This window comes from Myotis daubentonii, chromosome 19 (genome assembly GCF_963259705.1).
Source record: "Myotis daubentonii chromosome 19, mMyoDau2.1, whole genome shotgun sequence".
NCBI classification, from domain to species: Eukaryota; Metazoa; Chordata; class Mammalia; order Chiroptera; family Vespertilionidae; genus Myotis; species Myotis daubentonii.
Window position 1 is genome coordinate 2121904 of NC_081858.1, and position 22122 is coordinate 2144025.

A 22122-nucleotide genomic window follows, 5' to 3' on the forward strand; every position below is an offset into this window, starting at 1 on the left:
AGGTACACAGCCAACCCCGCTGGCTGGGCGTGGCCGTGGCTGGGCGCGCAGGCGTGATGTGGAAGTTTCAGGAAAGATCTCACCGAAGCACTTGACTTTCTGAATTGGTTTCCAGCTTCTTCTAGGCAAAGGGAAGGACTTGGTAGCCAGTTGGTGTCCTGCAGGCCGAGATGCCCGGGCTAGTGTCACTGTTCTCCCTTCCTCCTCGTCTCCCCCTCCCTGTCATGGTCCTTCCCATAATGCAAGGCTTAAGATCCGAGCCACGACCACATGCAGACCCAGGTGATGTGGCTTGTGCCTCCTCTGAAGGTCGCTGTGGCACTGAGCATGTTTTAAAGGGAGTTAACAGACTGACCCCAAGAGGGGGAGTGGGCAAGTGAGTGTGTTCCTGAACCTCGGCTTCCCCAGGGTCTCCATGAAGGCCTTGGACTTGGACTGCGACTGGATGTACAGGGATTCTGCCACGTGGGAGAATTTCAGTTCAGGAGTCCCCTGACCTTGGTTAGCGCTGTGTGTGGCCTCCAGCGAACTTGCATGAAGCATGATGGTCAGGGCTGAGTGAATGAGCAGCAAAATGGGCTCATAAGAATTCTGAGGAGCCCTTGTTCCTTCCAGCTGTGGAGCGCAGGGAGGGCGCCAGCGTCCATCAGTGATTCGGAAAGTAGCCTGGGGGCATGCAAGTCACTCCCCTCCTCTCCGGGTGCCGAGGCGGGGGGCTTTCTCCTCGGGGGGGACAGAGAATTCTAGAGCTTGACTGCTCACACGCAGGCAGCACACAAACCGCCCAGCTCTGCTCCCCTGGGCCCCTTCCTTCCATTCCATGTTCTTCTGAGACCAAAACCTAAGTGATCTCTCGTAGCTGGGGGTCTGGTTAAGCGGGAGGGGCTTGCATATCAGGGCTATGACTATTTTAGAATCTTTGAGCCAACTTAGATTACTCACATAGTAACAGTGACAAGAAAAAGTCTAGCAAGTTTTTGTTTCAGCGCATTTAAGAAACTACTGCCTTGAAGCCTGAGCACAAAACTGAATAGGTATAGGGATGGTGAAGGACTGTTTTCGTTTATAATTCTCCTACTGAGTTAGTTAATTCTGGGTGCTGGGGGAAGGCAACTAAGGAAAGAGTCCCCCTTGTATCTTTATCATGTAAAGAACCTCTTAGCTCCGATGAGCTTCCCTGGGCCACACAGCACAATGCATCACTTCAATTCCTGCGTCCAGCACAGACTCGCATGCCCCATGTGTGAGGGAGGCACCCTGGGGAGTATGGCTTGATTCTTGCACTCCAGGGGCTCAGCAGCGCTACTGGCCAACCAGGAGCAGCCCCTTGTTCCTGCCTGGCCGCTGGGGGAGGGAACATTTACAAAGGAGGGAGGCCTACACTGGTGTGGGAGGAAGAGCAGGAGCTGAGCGGGATGAACTGCAGAGACTTCCAGGTGGGGAGACATGACGTGAGAAGACCTGGGGCATGAGATTGAACATTTGGGGAACTCTAAGTCCTGGAGGCAAGATCTGCGGGCCTGAGGGCTGTCAGTGCCACGGAGGAGAGAAGAGGCTGCCTGCCTCCTAGCAGTGCTCCCGCTCATCCCTGACGGCTTTATCTCAGCTGCTGTCTCCATGTGGGAAGAACTCCCAACAGGGTTGAATCAGGGGCTCCTCCCAAAATGGATGGTGATGAACATAAGAAGTAACCTTGAGTTTGTTAGCCTGATAGCATAGCCCACAGCAGCATGAGGGAGCAGCATAAGAAGCTGAAACGTAGGAACACTGAGTTCCATCCCCACAGTCATTCTGTTTTTAGATGCAGTTAGGGTCCTAATTGGAGGTGCTATTTGATGTTTTTAAAACAAACGATGTAAATATGAGGACGTAGTCACACATGCCAAACCCACACAATCCAGAGGTCACTTTCACATGCAAAGGCATTTTTACCATTTACAATGGTTTTATATGAAACCCTATATAATAAAAGGGTAACATGCAAATAGACCGAACAGCAGAACAACTGAACAACCAATCAAAGCGTAATATGCTAATGATATGCCAAGGCTGCTCAACCGCTCACTATGATGTGCACTGACCACCAGGGGGCAGACAGTCAACTAACTGGTCAACCAGTTGCTATGATGTGCACTGACCACCAGGGGACAGATGCTCTGACTGGTAGGTTATCTTGCTGCTGGGGTCCAGCCAATCGGGATTGAGCAAGATGGGCCAGATATGCCCTTGAACCCTCCTGCGGTCCCTACCTGGCCCAAACCTGGCCCAATTGTGCACCGGTGGGGTCCCTCAGCCTGGCCTGTGCCCTCTCGAAATCTGGGACCCCTTGGGGGATGTCAGAGAGCTGGTTTCAGCCCAATCCCGCAGGCCACTCCCCTTGGGAGGGCGCCAGACACAGGGCTCCTGGCTAGCGAGTGCTCCTGTGGCAGTTTGAGCCTCTCCTGATCAGGACTGATTGGGCGGGAGCCCACGGCAGGCACAGTGGGGCCAGGATGAGTGGGAGCAGCAGGTGGCATTGGACTGCAGGTTTTGGCCTGATCCCTGCAGGCCACCCAGAGGGACCCCATCCATGCACGAATTTGTGCATCAGGCCTCTAGTGTGAAAATAAGAAGCAAAGGTATTATTTTTTCTGAATAGGTGTCAGAACATTAAAGACAACACCATCGGCATCGAGGAGAACGGGGTCTCCCTCACCTGCCGCTTTCACGTCACAGTCTTCAAGTTCATCGGGGATTACGATGAAGTCCATCTTCATTGCGCAGTGTCACTCTGCGATTCGGAGAAGTACTCCTGCAAAATAGTGAGTGAATCTCGCTGCCCCATCTCCCAACATGGGTCACACGTGCCAGGGTCTGTGTGACTCCTCAGGGTCCTTCAGGTCTCACGGCCCCTGGAAGTCCTCGGGGGCTTGCAACGGCAGTCGCCTCTGGGGAGACAGTGAGAGAGAGGACACAGCGGAACAGTGCCACTGACCCCTCTGTCTCCGCAGTGCCCACTGTCCAGTGTGACACCAGGTTAGGGTCTCCCAAACCCGGCACTGCTGACATTTGGACCAAATCGTTCTTTGGGTGGAGACTGTTCTGTGCATCGTCAGGTACTTATCAGCTTCCCTGACCTCTACCCCCTAGATGCCTGTAGCTCCTCCAGCTCACACACCCCAGAGCGTCTCCTAACATTGCCAGTTGGCCCCTGGGGGCAAAGGCGGCCCATTTAAGAACACCTACATCAGAGTCTCAAGGAGCCAGGTCACCCGAATCTGAGGTGGACACTGGGGCCAACCTCCACTCCACTGAGAAGCAAACTCCTGGTTCAAGACAACTTTATCCAGCTGTTCTTTACTTATAGTTTTTAAATATATTTTTATTGATCTCAGAGAGGAAGGGAGACAGAGAGAGAGATAGAAATATCAATGATGAAAATCATTGATCGGCTGCCTCCTGCACGCCCTCTACTGGGGATCAAGCCCGCAACCTGGGAATCGAACTGTGACCTCCTGGTGCATAGGACAGTGCTCAACCACTGAGCCACACCTGCCAGGCCATCTAGGTGTTCCTTAGCCAGGGATTGCCCTGCAGCTCATCCAGAGCCATGCCAGGGCCTGAGGGTCTGGAAGGGCGAGGGGGGATGAGGTGACAAGCCGATCCTCTCTTCCACGCCAGGTGTACTTCCCACCATGTATGGCTAATGTCACTAAGATCTTATTGCACTGGTCCCTAACCTTTAACACTCCAGCTTTCTGCTTACCCCATATTTACAAAATTGAGATGTGAATTATAGTCAGAGCTTCTTCCACATGCTGCTGCATAATTAGTGTCTGATGAGATACAACACTCCTCATTCCCAGGAATGCATCTAATTCTAGTGCGGAGAATACATTTAAGTCTCTTCAACAGAGAGCATAGAGTCCGGGGGCTCTGTGATCGAGAAGGCATTGGGCGCGTTAATCTGAACAGTGATGGTGCTCGGGGCAACCACTGCCTCGGGAGGTGGAAACATGGTGGAAAAGAGATACCAGCCTGATCGTGTAAAATTTCCCCTGTTGTTCTGTCTTTCAGAATTGCCCACAAAATTCCAGGATTGCCACAGAATATACCAAAGAACCTAAAGAACAGATCATTTCAGTGGGACCCATTAGGAGAAAAAGTATGTATGTTTCCTAAAACACACTAAAAATCATTAAAACAAGGGGAGGGGAAGGCCTGAGGCAACTCTTGTCTGCGCGTCACCTGTAATGTGAATCTAATGAATGAGGAGCTGAACATACTGCCCACTTCATGATGATACCCTTTTCTTGACTACTAAAAATTCGCAGTCACACTGGGCTTTTCCTTTTCCTCCCCTCCCTTTTAAGCAGGGTTGGGGAACGTCTGGCCTCTGGGCCTTCAAATCATTGGGTCTGGCCCTGCCAATGCATTATGGGTCAGTTAATTAAATGTTTGACCAAACATAACAGGCTGAATTTTAAGTTGATAATTTTATATGGGATTCAAAAATGCCAACAGAATAAGTGGAAGGTACACTGACACTCTCCCAGGAACAAACTGGAAATACAACTAAAGTTATAGAAAAACCAGCCTGAAAAATCAGCTGAAGTCTAGCTGGAGAGAACCCTGAAAACTAAGGGCGGAAAGAGGAGACCACATGGAGTCTAGTAGGAAGGGCAGAGGCTCAAAAGGGCTGGCTAGACGCCTCCAGACACCAGCTAAAGTTCCAGAGGGATAGCTCAGCTGTGGGGGTTCCCACTGAGAACTCTGGGGTCTAAACCCCCAGCGGGGCCCCCCAGCCCTCAGCGTCAGAAATGAGAACTGTGTCCACAGAACATCAGGCTGTGAAAAGCGGCAGGATTGCTGTCTGCCTGAGCGAGACGGCTGGAAATACAGGCACCCTCTTAAAAGGCCAATGCACAAAATTTCATGTGCAGACACTCACGCTGGGCTCCAGCAGAGGTAGAGCAAAGTAGACTAAAGCTGAGTGAGGAGAGTCTAGGGTTGGGGGGTTTGGGGTTGGAGCTCGGAGGGCAGCCAACTGAGTTTCCTGTGCTGAGTCATTCTTGCACCCTGTGAATGACATCTTTCTCTGGTGGACCTTTGCTATCTAGGCGGTTTGGGCCTGGGGAAAAGGCAATTCCCCACCCTGCTGGAAGACCTCTCACCCCACTCCGTGGTCAATAGCCTGATACTAATCAAGACTGGACTGCAGGCAGAGGCAGATCTCTAGAAGCTTTGAGTCTTTGCCTAATCTCCTTCTTGGCCCAGGGCTAGGAAAAGCACATCTCGGTCATTTCCAAAGGCACCCAGCCCCAGCAGAGGGAGCCACAAGCTGTGGATTGGTGATAGCTCCAAACAGGGTACTCAGGACCAGTCACAAATAGTGTCTGATGTTGTCCTGCACTAGATATTGGGAGTAGAAGCAGATCTATCTAATACATAGACACAAACCCAAACAGGCAGCCAAAATGGGGAGATAAAAAATCAAGCCCCAAGTGAAAAAACAAGAGAATTCTCTGGAAAAAGAGCTAAATGAAATGGAGAGAAGAAATTTATCAGATATAGAGTTCAGAATAATGATGGCAAGGAAACTCAACAGCATGAGAAATGATATAATAACTATGAAAAAAGATCAGTTGGGAATAAAGATTGACATAGAACTAATAAAGAACAAATTGGAAGGAATATACAACAGATTAAGGGAAGCCAAGGATAAATCAGTGAATTAGAAGACAAGATAGAAGAAAATCACTCAGAGAAGCAAACAAACAAACAAAACAATTAAAATACATGAGCAAAGCTTAAGGGAGCTGTGGGACAACATGAAACATAACAATATTCGCATCATGGGAGTGCCAGCGGGGGAAGAAATGAGCAAGGCATAGAGAACATGTTTGAAGAAAGAATGGCAAAAAACTTCCCTAACTTGGTAAAGGGAAATGTCACAAAAGTTCAGGAGGCACAGAGAGTCCCATGCAAGAACGCAAACAGTCCCACACCCAGACACATCATAATTAAAATGCCAAAAACTAAAGACAAAGAGTGACTCTTAAAGGCAGCAAGAGAAAAGCAATTTGTTACCTACAAAGGAGCGCCCATAGGATGTCAGCTAATTTCTCAGCAGAAATTCTACATGCCAGAGGGAATGGCATGAAGTATTCAAGGTAATGAAAAGCAAGGATCTGAAACCAAGATTACTATATCCAGAAAGGTTATCATTCAAAATAGACAGTGAAATAAAGAGCTTCCCAGACCATTAAAAAAAAAAAAAGGCTAAAGGAGTTATCACCACCAAATTAGCAATGTAAGAAATGCTAAAAGGACTTCTGTAATGGGAGAGAGAGAGAGAGAGAGAGAGAGAGAGAGAGAGAGAGAGAGAGAGAGATAGGCATAAAGAATGAAAATGGCTATAAGTAAGTACCTATCAATAATAACCTTAAATGTAAATGGATTGAATGCTCTAATCAAAAGACACAGAGTAGCTGAATGTATATAAAAATATGACCCAATTATATGCTGTCTACAAGAGACCCATCTCAGAACAAAAGACTCATACAGGATGGAAGGGATGGAAAAAAAATTTCCATGGAAATGGAAACAAAATAAAAGGTGGGATAGCAATACTCATATATGATAAAATAGACTTCAAAATGAAAGCCATCACACGAGACAAAATAAAGTCACTACATAATACTAAAGGGATCAATCCAACAAGAGGATAGAACCCTAGTAAACATATATCCACCCAATATAGGAGTGCCTAAATATATTTTTTAAAAATCTAGAGATCAACAGCAATACAGTCATTGTAAGGGACTATAACGCCCTGCTGACTTCACTGGATAGATCTTCCTGACAAAAAATTAACAAGGAAACAGAGTCTAAATGATATACTAGATCAGATAGATTTAATTGACATTTATAGAACATTACACCCCAAAGCTTCAGAATATACATTCTCAAATGCACATGGGTCACTCTCAAAGATAGACCACATGTTAGGACACAAAATGAGTCTCTACAAGTTCAAGAAGATTAAAATCATATCAAACATCTTCTCAGACCACAGTGGAATGAAATTAGAAATCAACTACAGTAAAAACACTTAGAAACATTCAAACATATGGAGGCTAAATAGCATGTTATTAAACAATGAATGGGTTACCAACGAGATCAAGAGAGAAAGAAAAAACTTCCTGGAAACAAATGAAAATAAACACACAGCAACCAAAAATCTCTGGGAAACAGCAAAAGCAGTCCTGAGAAGGAAGTTCATAGCACTACAGGCCTACCTCAAAAAATAAGAAAAATTAATAATAAACTATTTAACTCTACAGCTTAAAGAATTAGAAAGAGAACAACAAGAAAAACCCAGAGTAAGTAGAAGAAGCAAAATAATAAAGATTAGAGCAGAAATAAATGACATAGAGACTAAAAAAAATACAAAAATATCAATGAAACCAAGAGCTGGCTCTTTGAAAAGATAAACAAGATTGGTGGACATTAGCCAGACTCATCAAGAAACAAAGAGAGAGGACCCAAATAAATAAAATCAGAAACAAAAAGAGTGAAGTAATAAGCGACACCACAGAAATACAAATTGTAAGAAAATACTATTTACAGCTATATGCCAAAAAGCTGGACAATGTGGATGAAATGGTCAAATTCCTAGAAAAATACAAAATCCCAAAACTAAATCAGGAAGAATCAGAAAACCCGAAAAGGCCCATAACAACTGATTACATTGAAGCAATAAAAAAAATAAAAATAATTAAATTTTTTTTAAAAAGCCCTAGTCCAGATGGCTTCACAGGGGAGCTTTACAAAAAATTCAAATGAGAACTAACACTTATATTCATCAAACTACTCCAAAACATCCAAAAGGAAGGAACACTTCTAACCTCTTTTTATGAGGCCAGCATCATCCTGAATTTTAGACCAGATAAAGACACTACAAAGAAAGAGAATTATAGGCTAATATCCCTGATAAACATAGATGCTAAACTCCTCAACAAAATATTAGCAAATTGAATCCAAAAGTATATTAAAATGATCATACACCATGACCAAGTGGGATTAGTTCCAGGGATACAAGGCTGGAACTGTATTCACAAAACAATAAACGTGATTCATCAAATACACAAATTGAAAGACAGAATTCACATGATCATATCAACTGACACAGAAAAAGAATTTGACAAAATCCAACACCCATTTTTGATAAAAACTCTCAGCAAAGTAGGAATAGAGGTAGCATATCTCAACATGAGAAAGGCCATATATGACAAATCTACAGCCACCATCATACTTAATGGGCCAAAACTAAAACCATCTCTCCTAAGAACAGGAACAAGACAAGGATGTCCACTTTCACCACTCTTTGCCTGATCTCCTTCTTGGCCCATTTTTTTTAGTAGAATTGAAGTGTTTTTTTTTAGAGAAGCCAGTCCAGGAAAAGGTGCAGCTGGGGTTCCAGGAGCAGGCCACTGTCCAGAGCTTCCTTTCCACGTTACTGCCAGAGTGGTTCAGCACCCCAGCTAATTAAAGTCTATTGGTCCACGTGTGGAGGCCCATATGGCCATAAGCCACGTGGGTAATGGGGAGCGCATCTCCTGCCATCAACCCAAAAGTCTAGCACACCAAGAAAGAGACCACTTTCACTCCTCTTATTCAACACAACACTGGAAGTTGTATCCACCCAATATAGGAGCACCTAAATATATTTTTTAAAAATCTAGAGAACTTTTAAAAAGAGATCAACAGCAATACAGTCATTGTAAGGGACTATAACACCCTGCTGACTTCACTGGATAGCCACAGTGATCAAACAGGAAGAAATAAAAAGCATCCAAATGGGAAAGGAGGAAGTAAAACTCTCATTATTTGCAGATCGCATGATATTGTAAATAGACAACTCTAAAGACTCCAACAAACAACTACTAGATTTAATAAATGAATTTGGCAATGTAGCAGGATACAAAATTAACATCCAGATATCGATGGCATTTTTATACACCAATAATGAATTCTCATAAAGAGAAACTAAATAAACAATCCCATTTAACATTGCAACAAAAAAATTAAGATACTTAGGAATAAAGTATCTTAAAATATCCTTTAATAAAGGAGATAAAAGACTTGTACTTGGAAAACTACAGGATGTTGAAAAAAGAGATAGAGGAAGATATAAACAAGTAGAAGAATATACCATGTTTATGGATTGGTAGAATTAACATCATTAAAATGTCTGTATTACCCAAAGCAACCTACGGATTCAGTGCAATCCCTATTAAAATACCAACGGCATATTAAAAAGATCTAGAACAAACAAGACAAAAATTTATATGGAACTAAAAAAGACCCCACGTAGCCACAGCAATCTTGAGAAAGAAGAACAAAGTTGGAAGAATCACAATACCAGATATCAAGTTATACTCAAAACAGCCTGTTAATAGCACAAGAACAGGCATATAGTTTGATGGAACAGAACAGAGACCCCAGAAATCGACCCAAGTTTACGTCAGTTAATATTTGACAAATTAGATAAGTGCATATAATGGAGTCAAGATAATCTCTTCAATAAATGGTGTTGGGAAAATTGAACAGGTACATGCAAAAAAAATGAATAAACTCAAGATGGATAAAAGACTTAAATGTAAGTCATAAAACCATAAAAATCCTAGAAGAAACTATAGGCAACAAAATCTCAGACATCTCTCATAGCAATATGTTTATGGATACATCTCCTCGGGCAAAGGAAACTAAGGAGAAAATAAATGAGACTAGATCAAAATATGGTTAAAAAAACAAAAACCTTTTGCACAGGAAAAGAAACCATCAACAAAATGACAAGAGAGCCCACGCATGGGAGAACATATTTGGCAATGATACATCTGATAAAGAAATAATATCCAAAATATATAAGGAACGCATACAGCTTCACAAAAAGAAGACAAACAATCCAATTAAAACGTGGGTAAGGACCTGAACAGACTCTTTTCCAAAGTGGAGATTTAAAAAAAGGCCGGCGATGTATGAAAACATGCTCAAAGTCACTAATCATCGGAGAGATGCAAATTAAAATGACAATGAGGTATTGCCTCACACCTGTCAGAATGGCTATCGTCAACAAATTAACAACAACAAGTCTTGGCGAGGATGTGGAGAAAAGGGAACGCTAGTATACTGCTGACTGGTGCAGCCACTATGGAAAACAGTATGGAATTTCCTCAAAAAAATTAAAAATGGAACTGCCATTTGACCCAGTGATCCCACTTCTAGGAATATATCCTAAGAAACCTGAAACACCAATGAGAAAGAATAATACGCACCCCTATGTTCATAGCAGCACAATTTACAATAGCTAAGATCTGGAAACAGCCCAAGTGCCCATCAGTAGACGAGTGTATAAAAAAGCTATGGTACATTTATACCATGGAATACTATGCAGCAGTAAAAAAAGAATCTCTTACCCTTTGAGACAGCATGGAGGGACCTGGAGAGTATCATGCTAAGTGAAATAAGCCAGTCAGAGAAAGACAAGTATCACATGATCTCACTCATACCTGGAATCTAATGAACAAAATAGATCTAGAGACATAGACACATGGAACAGACTGTGGAGTCCCAAAGGGAAGGCGGGGAGGGTGGGTGGGTGGGAAGAGATCAACCCAAGAACTTGTATGCATCTATGCATAACTATGGACACAGATAAATTGGGTGGTGAAGGCCTAGGGCAGGGGACGAAGGCTGACTAGAAGAAGTCAATGGGGGAATAAAGAGGAATATGTAATACTTTCAACCATAAAGATTTTTTTTAATTGTATGGCCTGATAATGATGTTATAAATATCCAGCTGGCCCTTGGCAGGAAAAAGGTCCCCACCCCTGCTCCAGCTGTGCCCCGACAAGTGAGCTGAAGAGGTAACTGTCTGCCATGAGCTTGACTAACTGCTCTCTTTCAGGGCTGGACTGGTGTGAGGACAACGGAGGGTGTGAGCAGATCTGCACCAGCCGGGTGGAGGGGCCCCTGTGCAGCTGTGTGACGGGCACCCTGCAAGAGGACGGCAAGAGCTGCCGAGGTAGACACCCCGATTCTGGGCTTCAGCTGGGGCGCAGGAACTTCCTCCCACTGAGAGGAGCACGTCATGACAGGCCAAGCAGCCAGCAACAGGCCTATAAAAATTCAGACTTTAAGAAGGAAATATCTGAAAAACTCCTAAGAAATTTTAGCACCCTTTTGTTTTTTTGGTTTTTTTAAACCTTTGGGTCCCTGCTCTTTTACTAAAAGATGATGATTTTTAAAATCATTTAAAAAGTAATTATTTTTAAAAATAGTATTGGCTTTAAATCTGGCTGCCAAGTCCACTGGCTGTGGTTGGGAGTGGAATGTTTGATTCAATAAATGCCACTTCCTACAGTGGCCTTAGCTCAGGGTCCCCTGGTGCCACTGAGGCCAGCAGGCACCTCTGCAGATTGGGTTAATTCTGCTTCTTCGTGGTCACGTGGACAAAGTGGGTTCTTGGCAGTTAGTTGGGAACTGCAAAGATCTCTGATCCTTACCAAACAGGATTTTTATAGGGCTCACGATGTGCCTTTCTCTTTGCAGCCTCTAATTCTTCCACTGAGCATCAAGTCTGGACACTGCTTCTCGTCATGACCCAGATTTCATTGTGGCATTTTGTGTATAAATCAGTCACGACCTCATAATTAACTCAAGGTTGCTATATGAAGTACTGTAATTTACGTTTTTCAATTCCCTGTAGAATAAAAGGTGTGTGCCCTTAACTCAAAACCTATTTCAAAGTGTCCAGAATCTCAACAGGATGCCACCTGCCTCAAATGATCAGAGATCTGGAGATGAGTGAAATTGCAAACTCCTCTTTCAAAGTACACAATGGGGCTTCCAAAGCCAGTTGTGGAAAGCACATATCTTGGTAAAAATTTTCAAACAGTTGTCACTAGAAACTGATTCACTCAAATAATCAATAGAGGACAAAATTCCGGTTAGAAACGTCTGGCTGGAATCTGCACAGAGAATCTGTCCAGCCCGTGCTGTTTCCGGATCATAGGTTTCACGAAGAGGAACAACGTGGAGGAGCAACGACTGGGGGACTGACTCCCGCTGAAGACTCTTCCTCAGCTTGCAAGTGTCTGATCTCTGACCTGCGTGTTGCTTCCTTTCTGTATGACGAGCTCCTTCCCTACCCTCGTGTCCTCCAACCTCGCCATGAGCCTGGTCACTGGTATGTTGTTTGCAGACCTTGGGAGCCCTACCCACTTCCATTCCCTCAGACCCAATTCCTTCTCTTTTTATAAATCAACCAAATAATTTTTTAATGTGTTTTATGCTTAAATAAACTTTGTGTTCAGTATTCTCGTTACTTGGTGGCTGAAATCATTCTTACCGATGTTGAGCCTGTGCATAAATAGCAAGCTGTGATTTTAAAAGGAGGCAGAAGCAGCAGCCACGGCCAGGTCTGCGTGGCCCGAGCATCACTGCCTCCGTGCACCTGCCTGTAGCGCTCACACAGCACTGCGGGCTGTAAGGAATCGCTCAGGAGGCAGGCGGCAGCCTCTTTGTAAGCAGTACAAGGTAAGCCCGCTCCGGGCTTAGTTTGAAGTTGTTTTGGATTTAAGCTAATGGTAACTTGGTTTTCCTGAAGTCTGGAAAAAGCTGAGAGGAAATCCTGAGTGTCCTTGAGTGTGGGTGTGGGTGCCGGTCCTGCCCCTCGCACACAGGGGCACACGGCCCGTCCCTGGTGAAAGCAGGGGGTGCGGCCTGAGTCTGCACCAGCTGCCTTGTATTTTATTGAGAAACAGTATGGAGGTTCCTCGAAAAAATAAAAATAGAGTTGAGGAGGAGGCAAGATGGTGGCATAGGTACACACCTGTACTTGCTGCCTTACACAGCCACATCAAAACTACAACTAAACGACAAATGGATACCATCCAGAACCACGGGAAGGCTGGCTGAGTGGAAGTTCTACAACTAGAAGGAAAGAGAAAAGTGCTTTGAGACTGGTAGGAGGTGTGAAGGTGAGGAAGTGCGGAGGTACGGAAGCGTGCACAGAAACGGGCTGGCAACTGGGTGCATTGTTGTCTTTTCCGATCGGGAGGGAGACACAAGCTCACGATTGCTCTGAACTCCAGTTCTGGGGGGCAAGACTCTGGAGATCCAGACTCGGGGAGAAACTGGACTGTCCGGCATCGGCTGGAACACGAGGGTGGCTTTCTCGCAGAGGTGCTTGCAGTGATCACTGTTCCTGCACAGGGCCGCCAGACACAGAGACCCAGGGATCTCTCTGAGGCAGGGCTGACTGGCAGCCATTGCAGTTTGCTCCACCCTGATGATTCCCTGAGACCCCAATTTATAACCCCACCCAAGCTGTGAGCAGAGGCTTTTGCATAGGAATGGCCTGTTCCTATGCTATCTACAACCTAACAAACTGCAGCTGGGTCAAAGAGCACCAAAGCTTCCAAAGAAGGCCTAAGGCTCAACAGCAGCTTGCATTGCTTCACAGCTGGGCCTCATCTGGGCACTTCCAAACCCCAAACAAAGAGGGGGAATCTGCAGATCTCTCTGTAGCTCCTTCTGGGTGGCATCAGGCAGTGGCTGACTTTGCACCTCCTTGGATATCCAAGAGCCAGTGTACCCTGTGGTCAGTGTGAGACCATACCAGATTACAACTCTTCACATCCATAAGCGACACTCAAGGGGCAGACTCAGTGAGCTCCCAAAGCCCCACTGAAGCAAGTCCTGCCCCATAAGGGTGTCTCCAGCACAGCAGTTCTCCTATTGTAGACACAGCTGGTCCTCACAGCAAATTGGCCTGGTTGTCAATTCCTCCCAGTGATACCAACAACAATCAAGGCTAAACTACAACACTATTGTTCACACAGCCCACAAAGGGGTGCACCAAGTGTGTCCACCTCAGGTAATTGGGGAGGCTGAGCCACTGGGGCCTATAGGACACCTATCACACAAAGCCACTCTATCAACACAGGGAAGCAGCCAAAATGCAGAGACAAAGAAACATGTCACAAATGAAAGAAATGGAGAAAAGCAAACTACTGGATATAGAGTTCAAAACCACGGTTATAAGGTTACTCAAGAATCTTCTAGAAACCTCTGAGAAATTTAGTGAGACCCTCGAGGATATGAAAAAGGACCAATTAGAAATCAAGAATACACTACCTGAAATAAAGAATAATATACAGAGATCCAACAGCAGACTAGAGGATTCCAAGAATCAACTCAAAGATATGAAATATGAAAAAGCAAACAACACCCAACTGGAAAAGAAAAAAGAATGCAAAAATAAGAAGATAGTGTAAGGAGCCTCTGGGACAACTTCAAGTGTACCAACATCTGAATTATGGGGTTGCCAGAAGAAGAGAGAGAGCAAGATATTGAAAACCTATTTGAAGAAATAATTACAGAAAACTTCCCCTACCTGGTGAAAGAAATAGACTTACAAGTCCAGGAAGCGCAGAGAACCCCAAACAAGAGGAATCCAAAGAGGACCACACCAAGACACATCATCATTAAAATGCCAAGAGCAAAAGACAAAGAGAGAATCTTAAAAGCAGCAAGAGAAAAACAGTTAGTTACCTACAAGGGAGTACCCATAAGATTGTCAGCTGATTTCTCAACAGAAACTATGCAGGCCAGAAGGGAGTGGCAAGAAATATTCAAAGTGATGAATAGCAAAGACCTACAACCAAGATTACTCTACCCAGCAAAGCTATCATTTAGAATTGAAGGTCAGATAAAGAGCTTCACAGACAAGAAAAAGCTAAAGGAGTTCATCAATATTATATGAAATGCTAAAGGGTATTCTTTAAGAAGAGGAAGAAGAAGAAAAAGGTAAAGATAAAAAATTATGAACAATCAAGTGACAATAAATACATATCTATCAAGTGAATCTAAAAATCAAATGAATAAAAAATCTGATGAACAGAATAAACTGGTGAATGTAATAGAATCAGGGGCATGGAAAGGGAGCGGACTGACAATTCTCAGGGAGAAGGGGGTGTGTGGGGTGTGGGAAGAGATTGGACAAAGATCTTACATCTATGGACGAGGACAGTGGCGGGGGGGGGGCGAGGGCCTGGGGTGGGGTGGGAACCGGATGGAGGGGAGCTATGGGGGGGGGGAGAGGAACATCTGTAATAATCTGAACAATAAAGATTAAAAAAAAAAAAAGAATATGGCAACAAAAGACCTGGTTTCTATGTCTGGCTTTGCCACTGACTATCTAGGAGAGCCTCACATGACCTCCCTGGTCTTAGTTTCCTCCTCTATAAAATGAGGAGGTTGGACAAGATAATCTTTCCCTGGGCCCTCCTTGAATTACAACACCCAAATGGAAAGCAGAGCTGCTAAAGAAAAAAATAAATTAAGCTCAGGCTCCATTGTAGTTAGAGAATACATCTCTGTCCCACATAAATATAAATTTTTAAATATTTTCAATGAAGAAAAATGCTTTAGGGCATTTGCTTCAGGAAACAAAGCTGACTGCTATGCCATCACTAACTGAGAAAGAACTAGAGAAGGAGGAAGGTGTATCAGAAGGAATAAAAGATACCTGACCTTGGTTAGGCAATGAGGGATTGCAACAAGACAGAATTGAGCTAGAAGGCATAAGCCAGGGCAAGAAAACAAAACCAAGGGCAAAGGAAAATGTTCTTAGAACAAAGAATATGATAGCAAGCAAGATCAGAAGGCAAAATAGCTAAGAGCATACTTTACATTTTCTTTGTATCCTAAAGTAATGGGGGAAGTGGTAAATACATGCAGCATTCTGACAGCAGCAGAAGCAGCAGCTAAAGAGGTGAGAGGAGCTTCTAGTTGCAAACTTTTAGATCAGTGGTTCTCAACCTTCTGGCCTTTTAAATACAGTTCCTCATGTTGTGACCCAACCATAAAATTATTTTCGTTGCTACTTCATAACTGTAATGTTGCTACTGTTATGAATCGTAATGTAAATATCTGATATGCAGGGTGGTCTTAGGTGACCCCTGTGAAAGGGTCGTTCGACCTCCAAAGGGGTCGCGACCCACAGGTTGAGAACCGCTGTTCTAGATCCTTTAGCCACTAGAGCCTATTGTTTACCTTATATGACTTGAAAAAAAAGTCTCACTTAAACTCCTGGTTTAAGCCTGACTCTGTCTGCAGGAGTCAACACAGATAGATCACTGCCTTCTGTGGTTTGTAAATTCTTTTTTTCTTGCCTGTCAGAGTGGCAATGCAAGCACTAAGCCTGGAACATTCAGACAGGCACCCTCCCTCCTTCCTACTTCCCCTTCCATCCCTAACTTAACAACCTATCAATCAAACCACAGGCAAGGGAACAGGCAGGAGCCAGAAGGCTCAATCTTGTTTATTCCTCAACAACACCCCCCTCCCTATCTCCATCTCTTCAGCTGGCAGGAAGTATAAGGCAGGAGTGTTCAATAACAATTCAGGCAGCAGCACTTGCTAAGAGCCATCTCTGGACTCTCTTAGAACTCTGGGAAACAGCACAGTGAGCACTGCCAGAGAGAGGTATGGAGCAAAAATGAGATACAATGAAGGGAAATCCACATCCTTGGCTGATAGAAAACTCCCTGTCTTCACCTAAAATACCTACCTTGATGAAAGAGAAGATCCTGAGGTAATCTGAATATTCAAATCTCCCTCATTAACTAGCAGTACACAAGTGACAATTTAGTGACAATTCTACACTATACCACAAACTATCATTTATCTTCTCTCCTATTTCCAAGGAGGGGTGAGGGTGGGGGAACCTCTTGTCAAGATACTTTCTAAATATTAGGAGTTTTCTTCCTTCATGACAGTTCTCAGTTCAGATTATGTAATTCCTAGATTATATCAAATCATCTGTTTTGGTGACAACAAATACATATCTATCAACAAGTGAATCTAAAAATCAAGTGATAAAAAATCTGATGAACAGAATAAACTGGTGAATATAATAGAATCAGGGGCATAGAAAGGAAGTGGACTGACAATTCTCAGGGGGAAGAGGGTGTAGGGGGTGTGGGAAGAGACTGGACAATAATCATACACCTATGGACAAGGACAGTGAGGGGGGAGAGGTAAAGAGCATGGGATGGGGTGGGAACTGGGTGGAGGGGAGCTATGGGGGGGGGGAAAGAGGAACAACTGTAATAATCTGAACAATAAAGATTTATTTTAAAAATAAATAAATAAATAAAAATAGAGTTACCATATGACCCAGCAATCCATCTTCTGCATTTCGACCAGAGAAACTTGAAATCGTTCATTTGAAAAGACTGATTCCCCCCTGTGTTCACTGCAGCGTTCTTCCTGTGGCAAAGACATGGAAGCAACCCAGGCGCCCTTGAACAGAGGGCTGGATAAAGAAGGGACAGTGCATCCACCTACGGATGCTCTCAGCCATGGGAGAGATGAAATACTGCACTTGCAACAACATGGATGGACCTTGAGGACAGCATGCTAAGTGAAACATGACAGTCAGAAAAAGCTAAAAACTGCATGATTTCACTCAATGTGGGATGTAAAACCGAAACTGATAGACACAGACAGACAACAGGATGGTGGTGCCAGACAGTGGAGGGTGGGGAGATAGTGACAGGAAAGGGAGGCAAATACATGATGATGGAAGATGAAGGGACGGGGTGGGGGGGGCACACCTGCCATATGCAGAGCATGAATGAGAGAACTGTACGCTTGGAACCTAAATAGCCTTATTAACCAATGTCACCCCAATAAATGTAATTACATACATAGATAAATAAAGCTACAATGAACATCTGAGTGCAGATATTTGTTTTGAGTTAGTGTTTTCATTTCCTTTGGAAAAATACCCAGAAGTGGAATTGCTGGGTCAGATGGTAACTCTATTTTCAATTTCCTGAGGAACCTACACACTGGCTTTCACAGTGGCTATTCCCAGTTACATTCCCACCAACAGTGCACACCTGCTTCCTTTCTCCACAGTCTGACAAACACTAGGTCTTTCTTGAAACTTAATTAACATTTACAAAACATTTCACCCCAAAGCTGCAGAATATACATTCTCCTCAAGTGCACATGGGTCATTCTCAAAGACAGACCACATGTTAAGACACACAACAACTCTCTACAAGTTCAAGAAGATTGAAATCATATCAAGCATCTTCTCAGATAATAATGGCATGGAATTAGAAATCAACTACAGTAAAACACTCAAAAACATTCAAACACATGGAGGTTAAATAGCATGTTATTAAACAATGAATGGGTTACCAATGAGATCAAGACAGAAATAAAAAAAACTTAATCAGAAATTAATTGAAATAAACACATAACCCAAAATCTCTGGCACACAGTGAAAGCAGTCCTGAGAGGGAAATTCATAGCATTACAGGCATACCTCAAAAAAACAAGAAAAATCAACAATAATCCACATAACCTTACAACTTAAAGAATTAGACAGAGACAACAAGAAAATCCCAGAGGAAGTAGAAGGAAGGAAATAGTAAAGATCATATTGGAAATAAATGACATAGAGACTAAAAGAAAATAATACAAAAGATCAATGAAACCAAAAATTGGTTCTTTGAAAAGATAAACAAGATTGATGAACCTTTAGCCAGACTCATCAAGAAACAAAGAGAGAGGACCCAAATAAATAAAGTCAGAAATGCTAGAGGTGAAGTAACAACTGACACCACAGAAATACAAAGCATTGTAAAAAAAAAAAAGGGGAGGGGGGGAGGAGGGCACCTGGGCGAAACGGACAACTTCCTGGAAACATACAATCTTCCAAAGTTCACTCAGGAGGAATCAGAAAACCTGAATAGACCAACAACAACTGATGAAAATGAAGCAATAAAAAATAAAAATAAAAATAAAAAAACTCCCAGCAAACAAGAGCCCTGATCCAGATGGCTTCACAGGGGGTTACGAAACAGTCAGAGCGCTGAACCTGTCCTGCCCACACTATCCCGCACAGCCAAGACGCTTCCTTGTGTTCTGGTGCTGCCCCAGCACACAGCTTTGGGGTTCATCTTGGCAAGGGAGGCAGTGTAGGGAGCCACACCCCACAAGAGACACATCACTTCTGTTCCCGTTTCATTGGCCAGAGCAAGTCACATCGCTGTCACTAACTTTTAGAGAAAGGAGAAGTGTGACCTCCCCTGCGTCTGGGAGGGAGGATAGCTGGACATCTACAGGCCAGCTCCACACTGTCTCTGAGTAAGTGAATCCTCTGTGTTAGGGAGGAATGCATCTATAGCGCTAGAAACAAGGAGCCCCCTTCGCTGACGACCTGCAAGGCAGAGCCAGGGGGTGATCCTCATTCCTCTATTAGCTCTCGGCCTAAAACAAATTGTTCAGTGTGTCACAAAAACCTTAACTTTGCTCTCTCTACTATGAGAACATCACGCTTCTTTTAAAACATTCTTGTGTTTTAAAATGACACTATACAAATGTAAACCACAGGACAGTTTGTATTTACATAACCCCAGAACACTTAAAAAATGTGGCCTCACCTCAAGGAAGGGAGGGAGAGCATATGCTTAGAAAAAGTTATAAAGGAAGTTGCTGTGGAATCTCATTAACTTGGTGTTTGTCTGACAGCAAAAGAAGCGACACCTTGTATTTCTGACAATTGGGAATTCTATAATTGTTTTCTTAAATTATTTTTAGAAGGAGGAATGTGCTCTACTCAAAATCCCAAAGGCAGAACTTGAGATCACCAACTGTTTCACATTGTCTAACATCCTAGCTGTTTGACAACTGAAGTAGAATAAAAAAATTTTTCAACTAAAGGAATTAATTATCAAAGATGATGCTCATGCAGGCTTGGGCTGATAACGACTTTCTCACTAATTCAGAATTGTTTAGGCATCGCCCATCCCGAACACCCGCCTCTCTCCTGGAACCTATTTCCACACCTGGTTTCACTGCAATTTGGTCCTGGTCAGAACAGGATGGCATTGTTAGGGCTTATGCACTGCTAGCTGCAGTACCACCCAGTGAAAAGGAAACTCTAACAGCACCCTCTAGGGTCCTTTTTTATTTTTGCATGGAATCCAAAGGAATATTAAACCACACCAATCAAAATAGGATTTCTCTCTCCTGCTGGTGTGGTTGGGCGTCATCCCACACACTGAAAGGCTGCTGGCTTGATACTCGGTCAGAGCACACACCCGGTTACGGGCTCAATCCCACGCTGATGTTTCTCTCCCTTCCTCTCTCTAAAATTAAATTTTAAAATCCTTTTAAAAATATTATTTCTGAGAGAACCAAGATGGCGGCATAGGTTAACGCCGGAGTTTGCTGCCTTGAACAACTACTTCAAAAGTGAAACTACAGAGAAACCAAGATGGTGGCATAGGTTAACGCCGGAGATTGCTGCCCTCGAACAACCACCTCAGAGATATAACTAAAGGACAGAATGGACATCATCCAGAACCACAGGAAGGCTGGCTGAGTGGAATTTCTACAACTAGGAGGAAAGAGAATATCATACGCAGACTCAGAGGAGGCGCAGCGCTGAAGTGAAATACTCAGGTGCGGAGTGCGCGTGCGGAGCGGGCTGGCGGCAGAAGGCGCGGTGGTTGTTTTCAATCGGGAGGGAGTTTCAGACTCTGAGCTCCAGATCTGGGTGAGTCTCTGGGGACCAAGACTCAAACAGGAGAAGCGGGACTGTCTGGCTTCGGTCAGAACTCGAAAGCAGCTTTCTCTCCGAGGTTTGCAGCGGTTGCTGGGACTCTGAGAGGCAGAGCCCCTGGGGAAGGAACTGAGAGCAGCCATAACTGCTCTCTCCACCTGCCCTGTAGATCCCCGGGGACCCACCCTGCCCAAGCCCTGAGCAGAGCTATTTGCCGGATAGCCTCAGGCAAAGGCTAGATTAGCACCGCCCTAGAGATCCAGCACAGAAGCCCTCCCACTGCAGACACAGCGGACTCTCATAGCCAGTTAGCCCGGAGGTCAAATCACCCCCGGTATTGCTGACATCAATCAAGGCTTAAAGGCAACAAGACTGCACACAAAGACCACTAGGGGGTGTACCAAGAAAGCATAAAAAATGCGGAGACAAAGAAACAGGACAAAACTGTCAATGGAGGATATTGAGTTCAGAACCACACTTTTAAGGTCTCTTAAGAACTGTCTAGAAGCTGCCGATAAACTTAGTAAGGCCCTCGAAAAGACTGGTGAGACCACCGATAAATGTAGTGAGAGCCTCAAGAAATCTAATGAGACCCTCGATGTTGTGATAAAGAACCAACTAGAAATTAAGCATACACTGACTGAAATAAAGAATATTATACAGACACCCAACAGCAGACCAGAGGGTCGCAAGAATCAAGTCAAAGATTCGAAATGCGAAGAAGCAAAAAACACCCAACTGGAAAAGCAAAATGAAAAAAGAATCCGAAAATACGAAGATAGTGTAAGGAGCCTCTGGGACAGCTTCAAGCATACCAACATCAGAATTATAGGGGTGCCAGAAGATGAGAGAGAGCAAGATATTGAAAACCTATTTAAAGAAATAATGACAGAAAACTTCCCCCACCTGGTGAAAGAAATAGACCTACAGGTCCAGGAAGCCCAGAGAACCCCAAACAAAAGGAATCCAAAGAGGACCACACCAAGACACATCATCATTAAAATGCCAAGAGCAAAAGACAAAGAGAGAATCTTAAAAGCAGCAAGAGAAAGAAACCCAGTTACCTACAAGGGAATACCCATACGACTGTCAGCTGATTTCTCAACAGAAACTTTGCAGGCCAGAAGGGAATGGCAAGAAATATTCAAAGTGATGAATACCAAGAACCTACAACCAAGATTACTTTATCCAGCAAAGCTATCATTCAGAACGGAAGGTCAGATAAACAGCTTCACAGATAAGGAAAAGCTAAAGGAGTTCATCACCACCAAACCAGTATTATATGAAATGCTGAAAGGTATCCTTTAAGAAGAGGAAGAAGAAAAAAAGGTAAAGATACAAATTATGAACAACAAATATGCATCTATCAACAAGTGAATCTAAGAATCAAGTGAATAAATAATCTGGTGATCATAATAGAATCAGGGGCATAGAAAGGGAATGGACTGACTATTCTTGGGTGGGAAAGGGGTGTGGGAGATGTGGGA

General features: G+C 43.9%; 1 protein-coding gene across 1 annotated transcript in view; it reads left to right on the plus strand.

Moving 5' to 3' along the window:
* Positions 1-12370, plus strand: part of TECTA (tectorin alpha) — a 114727-nt gene extending 102357 nt beyond the window's left edge. Inside the window, exons 20-23 of the mRNA XM_059676794.1 lie at positions 2639-2801; positions 4057-4144; positions 10952-11068; positions 11596-12370. Coding sequence (XP_059532777.1) covers positions 2639-2801; positions 4057-4144; positions 10952-11068; positions 11596-11696 — 469 coding nt within the window. The 3' untranslated portion in view covers positions 11697-12370. The remainder of the gene's footprint in view (positions 1-2638; positions 2802-4056; positions 4145-10951; positions 11069-11595) is intronic.
* The last annotated feature ends 9752 nt before the right edge of the window (positions 12371-22122 follow it).